General features: G+C 36.5%; 1 protein-coding gene across 1 annotated transcript in view; it reads left to right on the top strand.

The window, feature by feature from the left end:
* Nucleotides 1–17,357, top strand: part of THBS2 (thrombospondin 2) — a 32,997-nt gene extending 15,640 nt beyond the window's left edge. Inside the window, exons 14-22 of the mRNA XM_030944998.1 lie at nt 2,567–2,674; nt 4,460–4,619; nt 6,067–6,185; nt 6,607–6,841; nt 9,676–9,903; nt 10,392–10,663; nt 11,650–11,747; nt 14,005–14,144; nt 14,821–17,357. Of these exons, the coding sequence (XP_030800858.1) occupies nt 2,567–2,674; nt 4,460–4,619; nt 6,067–6,185; nt 6,607–6,841; nt 9,676–9,903; nt 10,392–10,663; nt 11,650–11,747; nt 14,005–14,144; nt 14,821–14,828 (1,368 nt within the window). The 3' untranslated portion in view covers nt 14,829–17,357. The remainder of the gene's footprint in view (nt 1–2,566; nt 2,675–4,459; nt 4,620–6,066; nt 6,186–6,606; nt 6,842–9,675; nt 9,904–10,391; nt 10,664–11,649; nt 11,748–14,004; nt 14,145–14,820) is intronic.
* Nucleotides 17,358–17,920: the final 563 nt, after the last annotated feature.

Raw genomic sequence — 17,920 nt, 5'->3', positions numbered from 1 at the left:
AGATAATTTTTAACAATAGGAGCCAAAGAGAGGAATGAATGTGACTAATTAGAGGCATTCTTCTTATTGCAAAGGCTCACAGGAGCAGGATGAGACATTCAGCCTCTCTTGCCCTTCAGAGATGTGAAATCCCAGCTCTCACCCTCTCAAGGGGAATGACCTGACCTGCCTGCCCCCATTGGCTCTACACCTGGCAAATGGTACCTATTCAATCTTGCTGTGCTGTTGTAGTGAACAATGAAACGTTACTACACCAATGAGACAAATCAGCATCAGGGAGCCAAAAAATGGTGGCATATAGGTTTAGTAGATTGTGTCTGCCAGATATGTTCCCTGGGACCTGGTTCTGTGCTCATCTGAAGCACACCAAGTCCTTCTTGGTTTCATGGCCTGAGGTTCCTTCCAGTGGGAATTGCTCAAAAATGGTGAGCAGCCTCCTTGTAGCTCTTGTCCTGATGCTGTAGGAAACCAGGCTGAAAGTTGATCCACCAGTTTAACAATGGCTCAAATAGCTGAGGGGTGCAGGCACCCCCTGACAGGCAGTTCCCTGGATCCTAGTTCTGAGTGGTGGCCTTGCTGATGGCTGAATGAAAGGCACAATGCAGAGGGGCATACACTATTTGCAGCAACAAATTAAGCAACTGGGATGGAGGAGTTTTGTCAGAGCAGAAGGCATGCGCAGGTGTTCAGTTTTAAACACCTACTTGTGGGGCCACTGACAACACTGGCTTATCTGTATATGATTGCTAGGCAGATGCTCAAGCATTTTGCTTATCAGTCATGGCTGTAAGGGCAAGATTTTCTCTGAGGTTTTCGAGGGTTTCTTTTCCCAGACCTGAAATATTTTTGCTTCTCCTTCTCAGTGTTAAAGGGATCTGCCTGAACTTCAATCTTCTTGAAGTTATAGCACAAAAACTTCTGCTTAAAAAAAAAGAGGAAAGAAATGCAAAAATGACTGAGCTCTAGACTACTATAGTGGTTAAAACAGATACAGACCAAGAGATTAGGAAAGTTTGAAATCAGGCTGTTTGAGAGGATAAGTCACTTGTGTGAATCTGGGCTCTATCAGATGAAGAGTTTCAGATGTGGATGGAAATTTGGGCCTCAAATGTTGGTCTTCCTCACTATAGTTGACGTCTGTTCATTGTAGATTCAGCCAACTTAGCTGTTGCACTTCATATATATTTCTTCCAGTTCCTGTCATCAGAATTTGCACATGTTCACTCTTGATGTAACACAAAGCATTAGTTTTGGGTAAACACAACATGCTGAACCCATTCAGAAAAAACCCCGTTTCCAAAGATTGTTTAATGCTTTGTGTAATATGTGTTGATCTAATAGACACAAGTACTTCATTTAAGAGGACCTCTCCACCTGCCAAAAAAAAACCCCTTAATAATACCTCAAATTTTCAGGCCTTTGTATTCTTTACAACATATCCTAGTTGAGTAATTTGATTTAAAAAAACTTCTTTCCTTGAGCTGATAATGATTGAAAATTAACTTATTCTTGTGACAATTTTCTTTCATTATTTCAAAGATTTTTTTGTATTACTGGTAGCCAGTGTTGAGGTGGACAGTCAAGACTCTTCACAGGTATTTGATAAAAATTTTGGGGATTGTATATTTATGACAAAATTTCCAATACTCTTTTGCCTAAATTGTCTGCACCATTAGAACCACTGAGATTGAAAACACCTTACTATAATATTCATTATAGTGTGTTACAAAGGAGATATTTGTGCACTCTTTTGACAGATTCAGTTTTGAGTGAGGTAGATCTGGAATGTGAGTAAAAATGAGAATAACCGAGTGTGTTTTCATAGATGTATTTCTTCATAGCAAGTGGTAGAATTGAAATCCATTTTAGCTGATTTTAGTATTTTTAAAAAATGCATATTAAAAGTTTGGCAAGCTATTTTACTTATTTTTCAGTGTAACTTAAGAATTGTTTATATAAAATAATCATTCTTTATGAAGCTGTTACAAAACAAAGCGATCTGTTTGACTTTTATTTTTAAAGCCATGGGAGTGCAAAGGTACTGTTTTGCAGAACAGTATAAAGACACTTTTTTTCAAAATCCTTTCTTAGAGTGTTCCCCTTCATTGATGTGTAGTACTTTCCATTGCTGTGTAGTAACTTTCCATATGAACAGCTGTTTCTGAAGACCTTCTCTTGGCTTAGTTTTTCATTTTTCTGACAACAAAACGTGATGATTTTTTTCTGTAATCTTCAAACATATCTCATGAATTGTCTACAAAAAGTTGGTGTAAGAGTGCATGTCTGTGCGTGTGGTGTGTTTGTTCTTTGCTAGTTCCCTCTAAAATTTACTAGAAATGTCACACTAATAGCAGCTGGGAAATAAAATGATTTGCAGCTGCATTTCACTTACTTTACAATATGAAAGGAGCAAATGAGTTGGCAACAAAAAACCAGGTACTTTCAAAAGTACTTTGCTGATTGCTCTTGTTTTATAGCCTCTGGTGTACCATATCTGCTCTTCTGCCCCAGGCAAGTTATCCTGACATAATGTAAGCATAATGTATTGACTGTTTCTTCTGGCCAGGATAACTGCCCTCTTCTGCCTAACTCTGGCCAAGAAGACTTTGATAAAGATGGCAAAGGAGATGCCTGTGATGAGGATGATGACAATGATGGTGTCGAAGATGATAAAGTAAGCTGTCTATCTGTCTGCAGTATGTTTGACCTAAACATCTGATTTTAAAGAAAACCATTACAATAGATGTGAACTTTATTGTTCAGAGCTTCAACTGAGTTATTCTGCTCTTCCTTCCCTGAATGATGGCTAGTGCAGAGTAAAGCTGTGTTCAATCAAAGGAGAATAGTACTGTGCAGAACAAAGCAGCCTGGGCAATCCCAGGAACTATGTTCTCTGTATCAGTTTTGAGTTCAGTAATGTACGTGAAAACAGTTTAATGGAAAGCAGTTTTGGATTTTTTATATTGTAATGGGAGAATAACAAGTCTACTGTATTTGAAAAGCTGGTAAATATTATATATATGATGTTATTTTTATTCATTGTAACTTTTTTTCTGAAACAACTATAAACACAATCAGTATCAAAGGAAAATGATGGGAGGAAAATACCTAGCGTGGTTCATACTTTCCTTCAGATCTGCCCAGAAGACAAATTCATTTACCCACAGAGCCTAAAAGATAGCCACTTAGTCTAAAACTGTTGCCTTGTACAATCAACAAAAAGATAGAGGCGGTTTGAGAGTTTGCATCACTCTGGCTTTTCAGAACATGTTTAGCATGAGTGAATTGGTATTAGAATTTTACAGTTCCTCTTTGTTCCCTTCAGAGGCAACCTAGATGCTCTAGAGCTTCAGATGGTTAAAGTTGAGTAAGAGCTGTGTTCATTTGGTCTCTCTTTGGAAAACTTAAAAAACCAAAAAAAAAACAACAAAAAAATCATTTGATAAAGAAATATTATTTAGTATTTGTATTTTTTGAAGCTAGAAATTATTTTATGAACAGCATAAGATTTTGACTTGCCTCTATATGGTGCCCTTGGTTATATGAAATGTTTTTCTGGGGAATTTAAAGTATTATTGTGCTAAAAGATTATTTTCTATTAAATGTGGTTTTTTTCTATTTAGCAAGAAAAAAAGAAGTTTAAATATTTATTTCCTTATGACTTCCGTTCAGATTCCATGCCACTGATGTAGCCCTCACTTCCACTGTTTTGGTTTTCTTTCTTCTTTGCATTTCACACTGAGTACTTTCTTGTGCATGTGAAAAAGTCCATGAGCAATTTGGGAATGTGTGAAATATAAGAATTATTCTTCTGGCAGATGTTTCAATTAAAATTATTGGAAATTTTCAAAATTCCATTTAAAGGTCTTAGGTAAAAAGATTTTTGGCAAATGAGAATATTTCATTTAACATTTTTAAAAACTTTTTACATTTTATTATCTTGTTCAATAGAACACAAACAATAAAAAGTCAATACTTATTTAAATTGAAAAATCAAAATATGTGATCTGAACTTGAAAATACCAACAGTAGGTTGTTCCAAAAAAGTCAGAGTAATAATTCTAGTTGTTTCTTTTTTGTTTTTTGAAAGTTATAAAATGCAGTTGAAGTTGACCTGATTTTGCAACATGCTGTGTTTTTTTAAGTACCATGTACCAGTGATACATCTTTATTTAAATGTCTGAGTACAGATCCAGTTCAAATGCCTGTTGCTCTCCCTGTGAGATAGGGAGAACAATTCACATGTTTTGTACAAAACAGACAGTTTTGTACAGGCTGTCCAGGTGCCATGCTGTTATCACCAAGACCTTCAGTATAGGTACAACTTGTCCATTGAAAAAATAGTGGATTAATACTTGGTTTTTGAATTCTGTCCGAGATGAACAGGAGTTACCACTTCATAGTATGCTCTCATGAATTGTGATTTATATTGTGAAATCTATTTTTTTTTTCTTACTAGGACAATTGCCCTCTTCTGTTCAACCCTCGCCAGTTTGATTATGATAAGGATGAAGTTGGTGACCGCTGTGACAATTGTCCCTACGTGCATAACCCTGCTCAGATTGACACAGACAACAATGGGGAGGGTGACTCATGTGCTGTGGACATTGATGGAGATGGTATGATTTCACTTTTGAGAATTACGTGCTATTCAACAAGTGCACTTTGCTTTATGGCCAGTGAGATTGGCTACTTGCTTTTATATGTGGAATAAAATTGGGTCTAGCAGCTCAAAAATGTTGGACAAGACAGAAAAGGCTGAGATTCATCTGCTGTGTGTAGTATGGTTGGCCATACAGTCCCTAAATGACTACAATTAATATTGCTAAAGAAGAAATCACAGCACATCTTTATCAGTGTAATCTTAAAAAAAAAAAATCTTTCTTTCCTTTGTGTTCCAAAGTAATCAGGGTCTAATATGACACGTCTGTTGACTTTTCCTTCTAGGTGGGGAAAAGAACATCAGAACATTCACACAGTTAAGACAATATCCATAGTAAAGTATTCTGCTTTGCTATGAATGTATAAGTATGCCAAACTCACAGTAATCCAAATACACATTTTTTAAAATATTGTGCTTATTTCTTCCACCAGTATATTCCTCTATAACCCCACTTTGATCAGAATTAAGATAGGAAAAAAAACACTTAAATGTTGTTCAAAAATCATATCTCTGTGGCATTTCAAATGTGTGAGGATACAGAAATACTAAAAGTTGAAATCTAGCTTTGGGTTTTCCTCAATAATGTTTTAAAGAGTTGGATGCTTATCTGACTTTAGGTTCTGAACATTTGGAGGATCTCTTATCCTCCTGATCATCAGGTTCATACTAGTGCTCGTGGTAGTTCTGCATTTGAAGAAAAATCGAATCATATATAATTGGCTGAAAGATTATGCAAATATACAGGGACCATGTGAGGGAAGGATTCTTGTATCTTTCCCAGAAAGGTATGCCAACATGTGTTTGTTTCTTTTCATCTTATAATTTTGAAGTAGATTGTTGGTTTTATAATGAAGTTTCCTAAGGAGGAAGAGTTTCTTTTGAAAATTTGGCACACTATACAATTAATGATGCATATGTTCTGGTAAAATTAAGTTATTCAATGGTGAGGCAGCTGAATATTAATACAGTTGTTTCTGTACAAAAGTTCAGAATTTTGAACCTGATGTAGCTATGCATTCTATGCCATTTCTCAGAGTAGGGGAATAAAATCCAAAACAAGTTATTAAAAAAAAAATACCCCACCCCTTTACCTGTTATTCAATGAAAAAAACCTAAATTCTTAAGACATAATCAGCCCTTATTCTTCCATAGGAAAAGCCCTCATTCTTCCAAACATACAGAAAACTTTGTTGTAATAAGAAAATGGAATTGGTACCATAATTTTTTTTTCTAATATTAGTTTTAACTATGTGTAGCAATGATGTTGTAGCATTCAGAAAGCTTATGAGCCACTTAAGAGCCTTGCTTCTTCACTGGTGATTCCAGTCTATGGCTGTCTGTGTTGTTGTATGTTGTATCATTTTGATTTTGTCAATATCTTGTTGTGTTTTTTTCCCCCATAGACATTTTTAATGAACGAGATAATTGCCCTTACGTCTACAACACAGACCAGAGTGATACAGATGGTGATGGAGTTGGTGATCAGTGTGATAATTGTCCATTGATGCATAATCCAGACCAGGTAAATGAATTCATTTTCCTTAATAGTAACATCAAAACAAGGGCAGAGAAAAGACCACGGGAATTGCTATCAGTCCCTGTACTGAACAGCTGAAAAGGTGGATCCATATTGCTCACATCTCATATTGTGAGATCCCCTTGTATCAGATGAAAGGGGAAGTACAGTGATGATTGCTTTAATCCATCTGCAAGTAAAGCCCTGTCCTGCACGTATCCTGGGGACCAGATCTTTACCCACTGATAGAAGTGCAAGTTGCCGTACTAGCTTGAAGTTATGCTTGTGCTTTTAGCACAGTTGTCATTGTGATATTTGTCTCTACAGAAGCCCTTGAAGAGAAGTGTTGAGCAGTTAAGTACCATGCTGTACTTCTGTATTGAGTAAAAATAATAAAATTAATCTGTACAATTCTTTTTTGGGGTAGACTGATGCAGATAATGACCTTGTTGGTGACCAATGTGACAATAATGAGGACATAGATGAAGATGGCCACCAGAACAACCAGGATAACTGCCCTTACATCCCCAATGCTAACCAAGCTGACCACGATCAGGATGGTAAAGGAGATGCCTGTGATCCTGATGATGACAATGATGGTGTCCCAGATGACAGGGACAACTGTCGCCTCAGATACAACCCTGAGCAGGAGGACTCAGATGGTAAGAGCAAGGTCATATGAATTTCATTTAGTTCTTCTTACTATCTGATGTTGATCTTGGACTATTAACATCTGGTGAAGAGAGACTTCACATCAAACCGAGCTGCTTTAGACATTTGAGACACCAGGAATTAGATGGAACTGAGCTGCCCAGTTTGGTCAAGGGTTAGAGCATTAGGAAACATCTTTGACAGGAGCTAGTATATGCATGTACTTAATTTTAGGAGAAAGCCTTTAATTGATTTTTTGAAAAAAAAAAAGTCCATGTTCTTGTTAATATTTTCACATTTAATTGAAATATTAAAAGTGTCAGAAAATATTTCAAATAGCTTGAATTATAAATGTCCTAATAAATGAAAAGTGAGCTGTTTCACTTTCCATCTGAGAATTAAAATGGAAATAAAAATGGTTTACTACTCTGTTTCATTTTGAAAAACAGACTATTTCTTCAGGATTTTTAAAGTCAATTATTTTTTTAAATTGACTCCTGAGCAGCTTTTCTCAAATTTTCTTTTCAGACTGCTTTAAATATATTTTGATGATATACATGTCACAGTTTAAAAAATGGATATGTAATTGCCCTTTTCTCCTTTTTGTTTGGTAAAATGTTGTTGGTCACCTCAGACAGTACTTCTCTGTGGTTGGCATTATTTAAATAATGAAATAGAGATAGTTTCACAATTACAATTTTAATTTTGAAAATGTTTATGATCCTTTAAAAACTACCAAATATGTTTACAATAATGACCCTTGCAATCAATGCAGGTAAGCAATTTCTGTTCCAAGTTATACAACTTGCTGGAGCCATTTCATGGCTGTGCTGTAGAAATTGAAAGCAGAATTTATTACCTACACAATGATTTTTTGTACATTTAGAAAGATAAAATGCTGAGCCTTGTCTGATTTCCTGCTAAGACAACTGCTGTCAGTAGGAAGTTTCTGGTTGGTAGTCAGTAGTAGCTCTTAATTTATATAACCTTTCAGTCCTATAATATGTGTCCAGAATATCTTTGTATTTGCCAGTGCCTGGAATAGCCCCTTAATTTCATAAATCCAGAATAAGGATGACCCCAAGCTGAGGTAGTTTAAATTATCCATTACCTGGTTCTTGTAAAGGAAACTACATTGATGTATGGATTAATGATTCAGAAGAAGCATATATTTAATCAGTTTAGCCAGCTCATCACTATAGTTAGCAGCAGGTCCAACAGAAATCTTGGAGAAGGGGTAAATAAAGCCAAAAATTACTCCCATGCTCTTGAAGATGTGAATTTTAGCACATAAAGATGAGGCCCTGGAGAGAGCTGTTGGATGTGACTGGATAAACAAACACTTTCTAACTTTCCTTGACAGGCAATGAATGTTGTCAGCAGCAACTCACTACCAAATGAACATCAGCTGGACTTCTAGTGAATAATTAGATTCTTCTGTGAATTATCTCTTTGATTTGGCAAAGGAAACGAAATAGGAAATTAATTCCCTTTTCTCCAATGAGTGCAAAGACAAACAGGTGGAGGAACACACAGCTGGTCAGGATTTGGAGTTGTCTATGGCAGATATCCTGGGTAGAAAATGGGACCATTTTACCACATATCTGAGCTGCAGAGAGTCCTGAGACACTAGATGTTTCAATTTTCTCTAGTTACTCTTTTCTTTTTGGCTGTTGCCTAAAACTCATTCTGCTTTCTGTCTGAAAGCTCTATACTTGGGTAGTGCTGTGTTGGTCGGTCATGGTAACATAGCTTTCCATTTTGTTGTGAAACATCTAGTAGTAGGTCAGTATTGAATGAGTTGGGTCGTTGCTGTTTCCCACTGCGTTAATTCCCATGTTCTTAAGGCACTGGGGGGAAAAAACTCCCAAAAAACATATGCTCTGCTGTGTGAGGATAGAAACAAATTAGTTGGCAGCACTGGTTTTGCATTAGTACCCAATGTAATATCCAGTGGTTTCTGTTGTAAAAGTTGGAGCCATTTGGGAATTTTTTTCTATACTTGTCTAGTCAAGCTTTTCTGCATTATTTTCAGGTCTTTTTGCTATTGTATGCCACGGAATAATGGAGTCATTGGCATGAGTTTTTTTAATAGATGCCTCCTTTCACTTCTTGCTATTTGAGGCAAGTCATGTCTCCTGGTGTCCATTAATATTATAGGTAAACTAAGAAAGGAAATAATTTTTAGTTTTTCTAAAATATTTAGTGTAGCAAAAGTGTTGAGCAGAAGCACAGGTAAAGATGAGCTGTACTTTTTTGTTCTCTAAAAAACTTCCTGCAGTCCATATAACAAAAATTAATTTTTTCATTCTTCTGAGGCTAGTCCTGTTGAATGCACTGCTGCCTTCTTTTCTCATGCATTTTTCTGAAGCACTGTGTTATTTATAAGCCAAATTGTTCTACTTACAGGTGAGACAGTGGCTAAGCATGTATGCATATTTTACTGCAACACTCTCCCACCTTTCTTTTGGCATAGAGGTGACACATCTGCAATCTGTGGCATCTTAGATGGATTGTTGCAGAAAGAATCTTAAGACAGCGATAAGAGTCTGAAAAATAGTTTAATATGATCAAGAATATATCAATATTTAGTAATGTATAATATTTAGTGATGTGTAGAAGATTAAGATTTTAATGCTATTCTTTGAATTTGTGCAGCACTTATTAAAATGTGGTGTTGTATCCACATCTGGAACAAATCAAACTGAAAATGTAATGGAAGCATTAGCGAATTACATCGACACAGCAAACTTCCAACTTTTCCCACCCTTATTCCAAAGTGGTGTATAAACTGGGGCCAGATAAATTGCTAACAATTGCCTCTGCTTATTCACATTGCTTACAGGTGATGGCAGAGGTGATATTTGCAAAGATGACTTTGACAATGACAATGTTCCAGATATCTATGATGTGTGCCCTGAAAACAATGCCATCAGTGAAACTGATTTCAGGAAGTTCCAGATGGTCCCTCTGGACCCCAAGGGAACAGCTCAGATTGATCCCAACTGGGTTATTCGCCACCAAGGCAAGGAACTGGTGCAGACTGCTAACTCTGATCCTGGAATAGCTGTAGGTGAGTATCAGATGTGATCATCTTTGGAAAAGTAACAAGTAATTCTGTGATAAGGAAAGGGGAAAAAAAAAGTAGATAAAATTATAGAAAAGGTAGGAAAAAGGTGCATTTATGTACCCTTTTTGGTGCTGGAAACATTGGACTAATGATGGAGGCAGTGTATATGCCCAAAGTATAAACAGCTCAATGCTCTCTGCTTTTTTTGTCCATTCATCTCATCATTGACTGTAACATACATTAAAATACCCAATTGAAAAAATTATGTAGGTATAGTGCCTGCTGTCTTCAACACCCCTTGTAAGCTACTTATTTCTCTCCAGAGGTCTCCGTGCAGGCAAGTGTAATTACCTCCTCTTCTACAGGTGAGGAAACTGGGAAATAACACTTATGTCTCCTGCCAAAATTCAGGATGTAGCTGAGACTCTTGGGTGTGTGTAACTGAACCCAGCATTATAACTCAGTGGTTTGTCTCTCTTGTCCTCCTCCAGGCTACGATGAGTTCAGCTCTGTTGACTTCAGTGGGACGTTCTACGTTAACACAGACCGTGATGATGACTATGCTGGCTTTGTGTTTGGCTACCAGTCCAGCAGTCGGTTTTACGTTCTGATGTGGAAGCAGGTCACTCAGACCTATTGGGAGGACAAACCCACCAGGGCTTATGGCTATTCTGGTGTGTCACTCAAAGTAGTGAATTCAACAACTGGTACTGGTGAGCACTTACGAAATGCTCTCTGGCACACAGGAAACACCCCTGGACAGGTGAGATATTTAAAACTTTAGGGCAACAGTGCATGACTAATATTTCTAATATTTTAAAAATAAGGAACATGTTTCAAAAAGAATTCCCTTTCACGCCTCAATTTCTGCGGATGTTTATCAGTTTTTCTTCAATTCCCTTATTAGTAGTGTCAATTGTAACACATGCACTGTATTTCAAAGACAATCACATAAAAGGGAAGATGAGGTGTGATCAAAAGGAAAATAAGAGAGATGTCTCAGTTGTGCACAAATCCTTTGTTACTTCTGTATTGGCACTTGCTTCTTTGGTGTTCCAGCTTGTTTGAATTATACATGGTTTGGAGTACAGTGACAGAAAAAGAGAAAAGACATTGAAAAAAAGAGAAAAACTGCTGCTCTTCCAAATAGGGTCCAAGCATGGAAGAAACTTGTGCATTTTGGAAATTAGGTTAGTAGGGCTTCACTTGTGGATAGGAATTCACAGGACTGTCAGTGAGTGGAAGTTTTCAAGTAGCAGCCACATGCAGTAACGTCTGTGCAAGCTGCACTTCCTCTCCCTCACTAGAGGTACTCATTCAGCATCAACTCTGAATGAGTGATTTTGTGTATGTGCAAACCCAAAGAGTTCAAAAAGCATTTGGACGATACTCTTGGACACATGATGTGGCTCTTGGGGGTGGTCCTTTGCATGGCCAGGAGTTGGATTTGATGATCCTTGTGGGTCTCTTCCAATTTGGCTGATTCTGGGATGTCATAAGGGAAGTAAAGGTTCAATGCCATAACAGTCTTCAGTGACTCTACTTATGAAGCTGCAGGTGATCAACACTTTAAGACAGAAATTTCCATTACTTTCACCCCATAAAAAAATCTTTTGATGATACAGTCAAATGTTAAACTATTTTCAGTTTCATACTCTGCAGAAAACAAGCTTTGGCAGATAGTGTGGTGGATGTGGAGTTACGGGGGCACGGTGTGTTTCTAATAAAGCATTTGTATTCCTACTGTAGGTGCGTACTTTGTGGCATGATCCCAAGAACATTGGCTGGAAAGATTATACTGCTTACAGGTGGCACTTGATTCATAGGCCTAAAACAGGATTAATAAAGTAAGAAATATTTATGTACCTCTACATTTTCTAGTAGCAATGCTTTTGTCTCTGTTGATTCAAAAGCTATGTTATCGGTTTCATTGTTGTTTCTGATAATTGTTACTTGTGTGACAGTTTGTCCAATATTTTGGGAACATTTTATTATCTTCAGAATAATTTATTTTCCTTTTCAGATGTATTTGATTTAGTCTGGATGGTTCAATATTTACATCAGCTAAATACCCTTAAATTAAAGAAAAAAAAATAGGCCTCTTTCTCAATAGCTTTTCTGTAAGGAGACCAAAAATTCCTGAGCAAAACTCATGGCAAGATTAGAACATGAGATTGCTCCCCAGCCTGTGGAATTTCAGTGAATTAAAATAATTATAAACATGAGCATTGCCTCAGGGAAGTAGGCCAAGGGCCTGTCTACTTCAGCATCCTGTCTCCCATAGTGGCTTACACAAGACACTGCTGAAGTGGCCATGAGCGCATCTGTAATGCACACAGGGAGCTGTGGCAAATGGCTTTCTGTAGAGCCCAGCTGTTTAGCTGATGTTCCAAAGACTGAGCATTAACTGCCCATGTCAGTTTTATCTTCTACTAACTACTGGAACTGTAAAGGATATTTTTCATGAGGTAGAGTCAGACCTTACCTCCAAAGATCCTGCTTGTGCTTATGTGCAGGAGCTTTTCATTTGTCTGTGAAAGACAAAGTGTAGACAAATTAGGATAGACTAATTTACCTGTTTTTTGTGAAAAGAGAAGTTTCTTTATGCTTCAGTGTATTGCAGTGCAAAGCATTGACTGATAAACATCAAAAAGAAACTTCATTTTTTAAATTCGTGTTGCTGTTACCTGTAATTTTCTTTAAAGAATTTACGTACTGTCAGATAAAAGATGTTACCACTGGTGTCACATTAGATTAATCTATAATGGCAAATTCTGTGGCTTGGGGCATTAAATTCCTTCATACTTTAGGGTGTTCTGATAGAAAATGAAATAATAATTTTTTTCCCTAATGAAGTCATGATACAATTTATTTGTACAGAAATATCAATTCCATATGAACATGGTAAGAGCTATGTAATTTTTTTGATGGGTTGAATGAACTATTAAACTCTTTCCATATGTTTTGGGTTCTTGATATTTTGAGAATTTTATTAAATTGGATTACGTGAACATGAAAATCTGTCATTTTTTACTGTTCTTTTCACCATCCATTAAATACTGATCTTAGGGAGCAGTTTCATAATTGTCTTTGTGCACTTTTCAGGGAAAACAACACTTTATTACAAGTGCTGGACATGTATTTCTGTCTAAACAGAAATCTGCCCCTACCTAACTGCTGAGTTCTAGGAAGCTGCTCAAGTGTTGCCATTTGCCATCCTCACGTGAAGCCATCTTGCTGTGTATAACTAATGTATTGTCAATTGAAGCAGGACAGTAATCCCTGACTCCAAAAGCTAGTCTAATTATTAAACTATAGAGTAATTTCTCATTTGGCCTAGGAGACTGAGAGCCTAAAAATCTAGACTCTCTCAAGGTCTCCCAGGAGAAGCAGAGGATCCAAGTTTGTGGAAATGCAGTCTCTCTGATAAAGAAGAAAATTAAGTGCTAACTTTCAAAGTCTTTTGTCTCCAGGGTCCATGCCTGAAACACTAAAAAAGACCTCCAAGAACCAAAAAAAACAAGTTCTCCTTTTCCAATTTATTATTAGTCTAGCTTTTTGTGTCCAAATCCTTCCAGCTTTCATTAAGCTCTTAAAATGCTTGAAATTGAGTTTCAGCATGTCTCCATTTAATGCTTTGTTTGAATCTAAAGGGATGGTTCTTCCAATTTCTGATGCTGGCCCTTGCACCTAAAGATAAATAAATCAGCTGTTCACACAGCTGCAAAGACAGCTTTGTTCAGTGATGTGACAAGGCCGTGTGCTAACCCCCGAGTTCACTGGGACAGGGGCTTATCAGTGAATGCTAGTACATGACATAGTTCATTCCAGGAGACATGACTGTTCTCAATAAAGAACTGGGAAATCTTTTGCAGATGGTGTGCATGAAAACACTAAAGGAGCAGTCCCACTGCTTCTGATTAATGTATTATGGCTGCCAGCCACGTGGGTGTGAGATAGAGATGAGAAGTGATCCCTACAGTGAGGTTGGGTTTTCTGGTGCCTTGTTAAAATTATTTCTGTTCCAGGTTTTACAGACTGTTACCAGCTTTTACACTGGATACTGTATTATCCTCTTTGTTTAATTTATGTTCTTCTTTACAGAGTTCTGGTTTATGAAGGGAAACAAGTCATGGTGGATTCTGGACCAATCTATGATACAACTTTTGCTGGTGGACGATTAGGTCTTTTTGTCTTCTCTCAAGAGATGGTCTATTTCTCTGACCTCAAATATGAATGTAGAGGTTAGTTACAAAAAATGTCTGGAAGACGCTTAAGTCTTTCTTAACTTGTGGAACAAGCACAGAGTGTCTAAATGAAAAGTATCCTGTAAATGAAAAGCAATCTATAATATCATAGCGTGGCAGAGACCTTTGGTGAAATGCCATGAATGCCCCTTGCCCCTAGAATAATCTCAATTTGAATAATAAACCCCAGATGTTTAATACTATCCACCTGGAAAAAATGAGGTAGAAATTTCTGAGAAAGACTTGCTTATAATTCTCTCTATATATCCACTGTCCTCTGTAGGCTATTTCAATATGACCTGCAGGCAGAGAGATACTTCTGGATCACCCCTCTTTCAAGAGGCATGGAAAAGAGAGCAGATATCTTTAATGAGCATGTCTGTCTGTAATGCCTTGTCTGAAATGTTTTGAAATACAGATAATGCTTTTCCAGGTTTTATTGTATATGATTTTGTGCAGCTAGATACATAGCTGCACATACACATGCTTGTCTCTTTCTCTGTGTAGGCACATGTGGTTTTATATAAATGTCCTCCCATTTGTAGGAAAATGAAGAAGAGAAAGTGTTGTGCTGCATCTCTTAAGTGTATCATGGTGGAGTTCTTTTTTGATTGACTTCCTAACCAAAAAAACTCCAATCACAATTAATATATTTTTCTCTCATTTCTTTCAGATGCTTGAGCAGTGGTTGCTGCATTACCAGCAAAGTACTGTAGATGCTATGCAACCCAGACACCTCAGTACACCCTGGTACTCCCAGTTTCTATTTTCGTGTACCTCCTATCCTCTCTCCTCATGCTCCACTCTCCAGGAACCTCCCAGCTGCCAGGAGTGCTTCAGCCACCCTTCCACCCAAGTGCCTTCTCACAGCCAGGACTAATGAAACCTAAGTGTGAACGTCGGACCCACCACTGAAGCAAAAGCAGATTGATACATTACAACACTTTTGTAGAGTGAAAACTTAGCAAAACGTGTTTGTTTGTTTACTTGTCTTTTTTAAAGAATGACATTTACATATAAAAATGTAATTACTTAATGTATTTATATATATGGAGAAAAAGAGGGGGGATGATGATTGTCAGTTGTTATGTTTAAGTGAGGAAAAATGTGTCTTAATTTTTTGGGTGCATGGTTGACACTTCCTAGCTCTGATCAAGACTGGACTTCAGTAATACAGAGCTTCTGGGTCTAATTTAGCAGAGCAGTGGAGGGCCACACCAACAGTGAAAATTACTTTGGCTATTAAAGATCAATTATAAACATTTCTTGATTCAAAAAGGTGCTTAGTTGATAAGGATGCTCTTAGTAACACTCTTTAAAATTATTATTGGTAGAACTGTCAAATTTCCAACCTAAAGCATTCTTTAGTAGGGGCTTTATTTAGGCCAAACAGAATTGAACTAGAAACTCTCATGTGGGAGAAAGGAAAGAGTGATTCATTTAAACATCTGAAACTATCACTATTGTGTCTGACTTTCAAAAAATTATTTCCAGTTGCCCTGTTTGCATCATATTCTGCATTGCTGTGTAATAAAGAATATACCATGACTATGTGGAGCAAAATGAACCTGAACCACTTTTCCACCTCTGATGCAAAAAGCACTTTGACATCCTGAATCCTGATGTGGGTTTTTGAAAAGGTGGCAGCGCTACCATTACTTAATTTGGTAACATATGAATTTAAGGTTCCATTTATAAATATTTTGTTACTATTTATTGTGATTATCACACCAAACTACCTTCTCTGATAATTGATTTTAAAGCATATAATCCATCAATAATACATTCACAAATAATGGTATTTTAAAGCTATTTTTGAAAGCATATCACAGTACGTAGATATTGTCAAAGCATGGCCTACACTTAAGTATAGTTCCATGGATTATAGTAATGTATACTTTAAATTTAAATGAATAATAATAATAGGGAATTTACAAATGGAACCTTAATATATATCCAGTTACCCTAATTTTAATATTTTTGTATTGTTACCTATGTCTGCTGTATATAGAACTTCTTAAATAATGCTGAAGGGGTACCAGTGTTTATTCTAAACAGATACAACAGTTACTCAGATAAACAATAGTATAGACATATTTAACATTTTTTGTTTTGTTTAAGATGTATGAGCTTTGTTCACAAAAAGAACACAGGCTGGTGTAATTTTATTCATAGATGTGATACCTGATGGAAGAATACAGTACCTCTGCCTTCTTCTAGGGCACAGTGAGCTAAATGTTGAATCAACTTTTTCTCCTTTGAAATAGATTTTGTGGCTATATTCATTAGAAAGGAATCAACAGTTGCTGGCTTTATTGCACATTTTATAGTATTCATATTATCAAATATTTTTTTATTTTATTTCAGTTTGTTTTGTTGCTGGTTTTTCTTTTGTTTGGGATTTTTTGTTGTTTTCACAAATCCTCTTCATGGGATTTTAAATATTTCAGTTTCTTTTGGTGTTTCAAATGGCATCCCCAGTTTCCAAGTGGAAGGGAGGATGACTTCATTAAATATAATGAATAATGGCTCTGTAGGGGTTTTTGTTTTGTCAGAGAGAGACATCAGTTTAGGGATGAAGATGTTAATATTTGGACTGTATCATAATTTTCCTATTCTATGTAAATTATTTATGATGGGTTTTTAAATTTCTTTTTCTTTTTTTTTCCTTGCAAGTGTGTGTGAGAGAGTGAGACTGATGAAATTTCATTTTGTTTTGCCAAAGATTGTAAATAATTATTTATTTGTTTACAAGGACAGACATTTATCAATTGGTGTCCTGATTCATTTAGTCAGATCCTCATTTATATATATATAATTTTTAAAGAAATTAATAATAGGAAATAAACTGTAAAAAGGTTTTATAATCCAAAATCTCTTCACCTTTTTTATAGTTACAGTTTTTCTTTAAAGAAAATATTCCATTCTGCTAAGCTGTTAGCTAAGCCTCTTCCCTTGCTGGAAACCAGTTCATTTCAAGCAAACCAAGAAATCTGTTGCTTTGCTAAAAAATCACTGACTGTCTTCTAAGTTTGTAAACAGCAGGTTTCCTAGTGTCTCTGACAAGACATCATTCCCCATGAAGTCTTTATCTGGCAAACAATCACAGATTTTATTTATAGCATTGTGAATGAGAAATTTTGGTCCTGCTTCTCTGTATTGTGTCTTGGCCCATGTGTTTGAAGAAATATATCTTATTTTGCAACTGCTGCTTCTCTGAGTCCCATCTGAGTCATTGGGATTCATTGGTGTCAGTGGGGATTGCCTTCCTGCTGGAGAATTTCAGGAACCAATGAATCATCACAAACCAAAGAGAATAAAATACAAGAAAATAAATCTTAGCATGAGCCATCTTTCTTATGAATATAAACAACTCACAGGGAGGGGAATTTGAATTGCATTAGGAAAAATAAGAATGCCGCGCATGTCAAATGCCAGTTTTGAACTGTGAACACGAGTTCTAACTTTTCTTGGCCTTACAAATATCTCAACTATTTGGTTTCCTTGGCTTTTGATTCCCACGAGAGTACTTGAAACATTGCACAAGAAAGCCATGTAGCCTTCAGTACATTTCTTTGTGAGTCCTTTAAAACAATACAAATGTTCAGTCTTGTAGACATCTGCAAGGACATCAGTGATTGACATTATTCAGTTAATCGAGTGTGATCAAGAAATTATTCTCCACTTTCTCAAGAGTTTTGGAAGATTTTTGGTATGGATCTTCATGAGAGTTTTGAACATGAGCACTTATTTATGGCTCTATGGGGAAAAAA

This window comes from Camarhynchus parvulus, chromosome 3 (assembly GCF_901933205.1).
Source record: "Camarhynchus parvulus chromosome 3, STF_HiC, whole genome shotgun sequence".
In the NCBI taxonomy this organism is placed as follows: domain Eukaryota; kingdom Metazoa; phylum Chordata; class Aves; order Passeriformes; family Thraupidae; genus Camarhynchus; species Camarhynchus parvulus.
The sequence above is the reverse complement of the archived record's forward strand: the minus strand, read 5'-3'. Positions and strand labels throughout refer to the sequence as shown.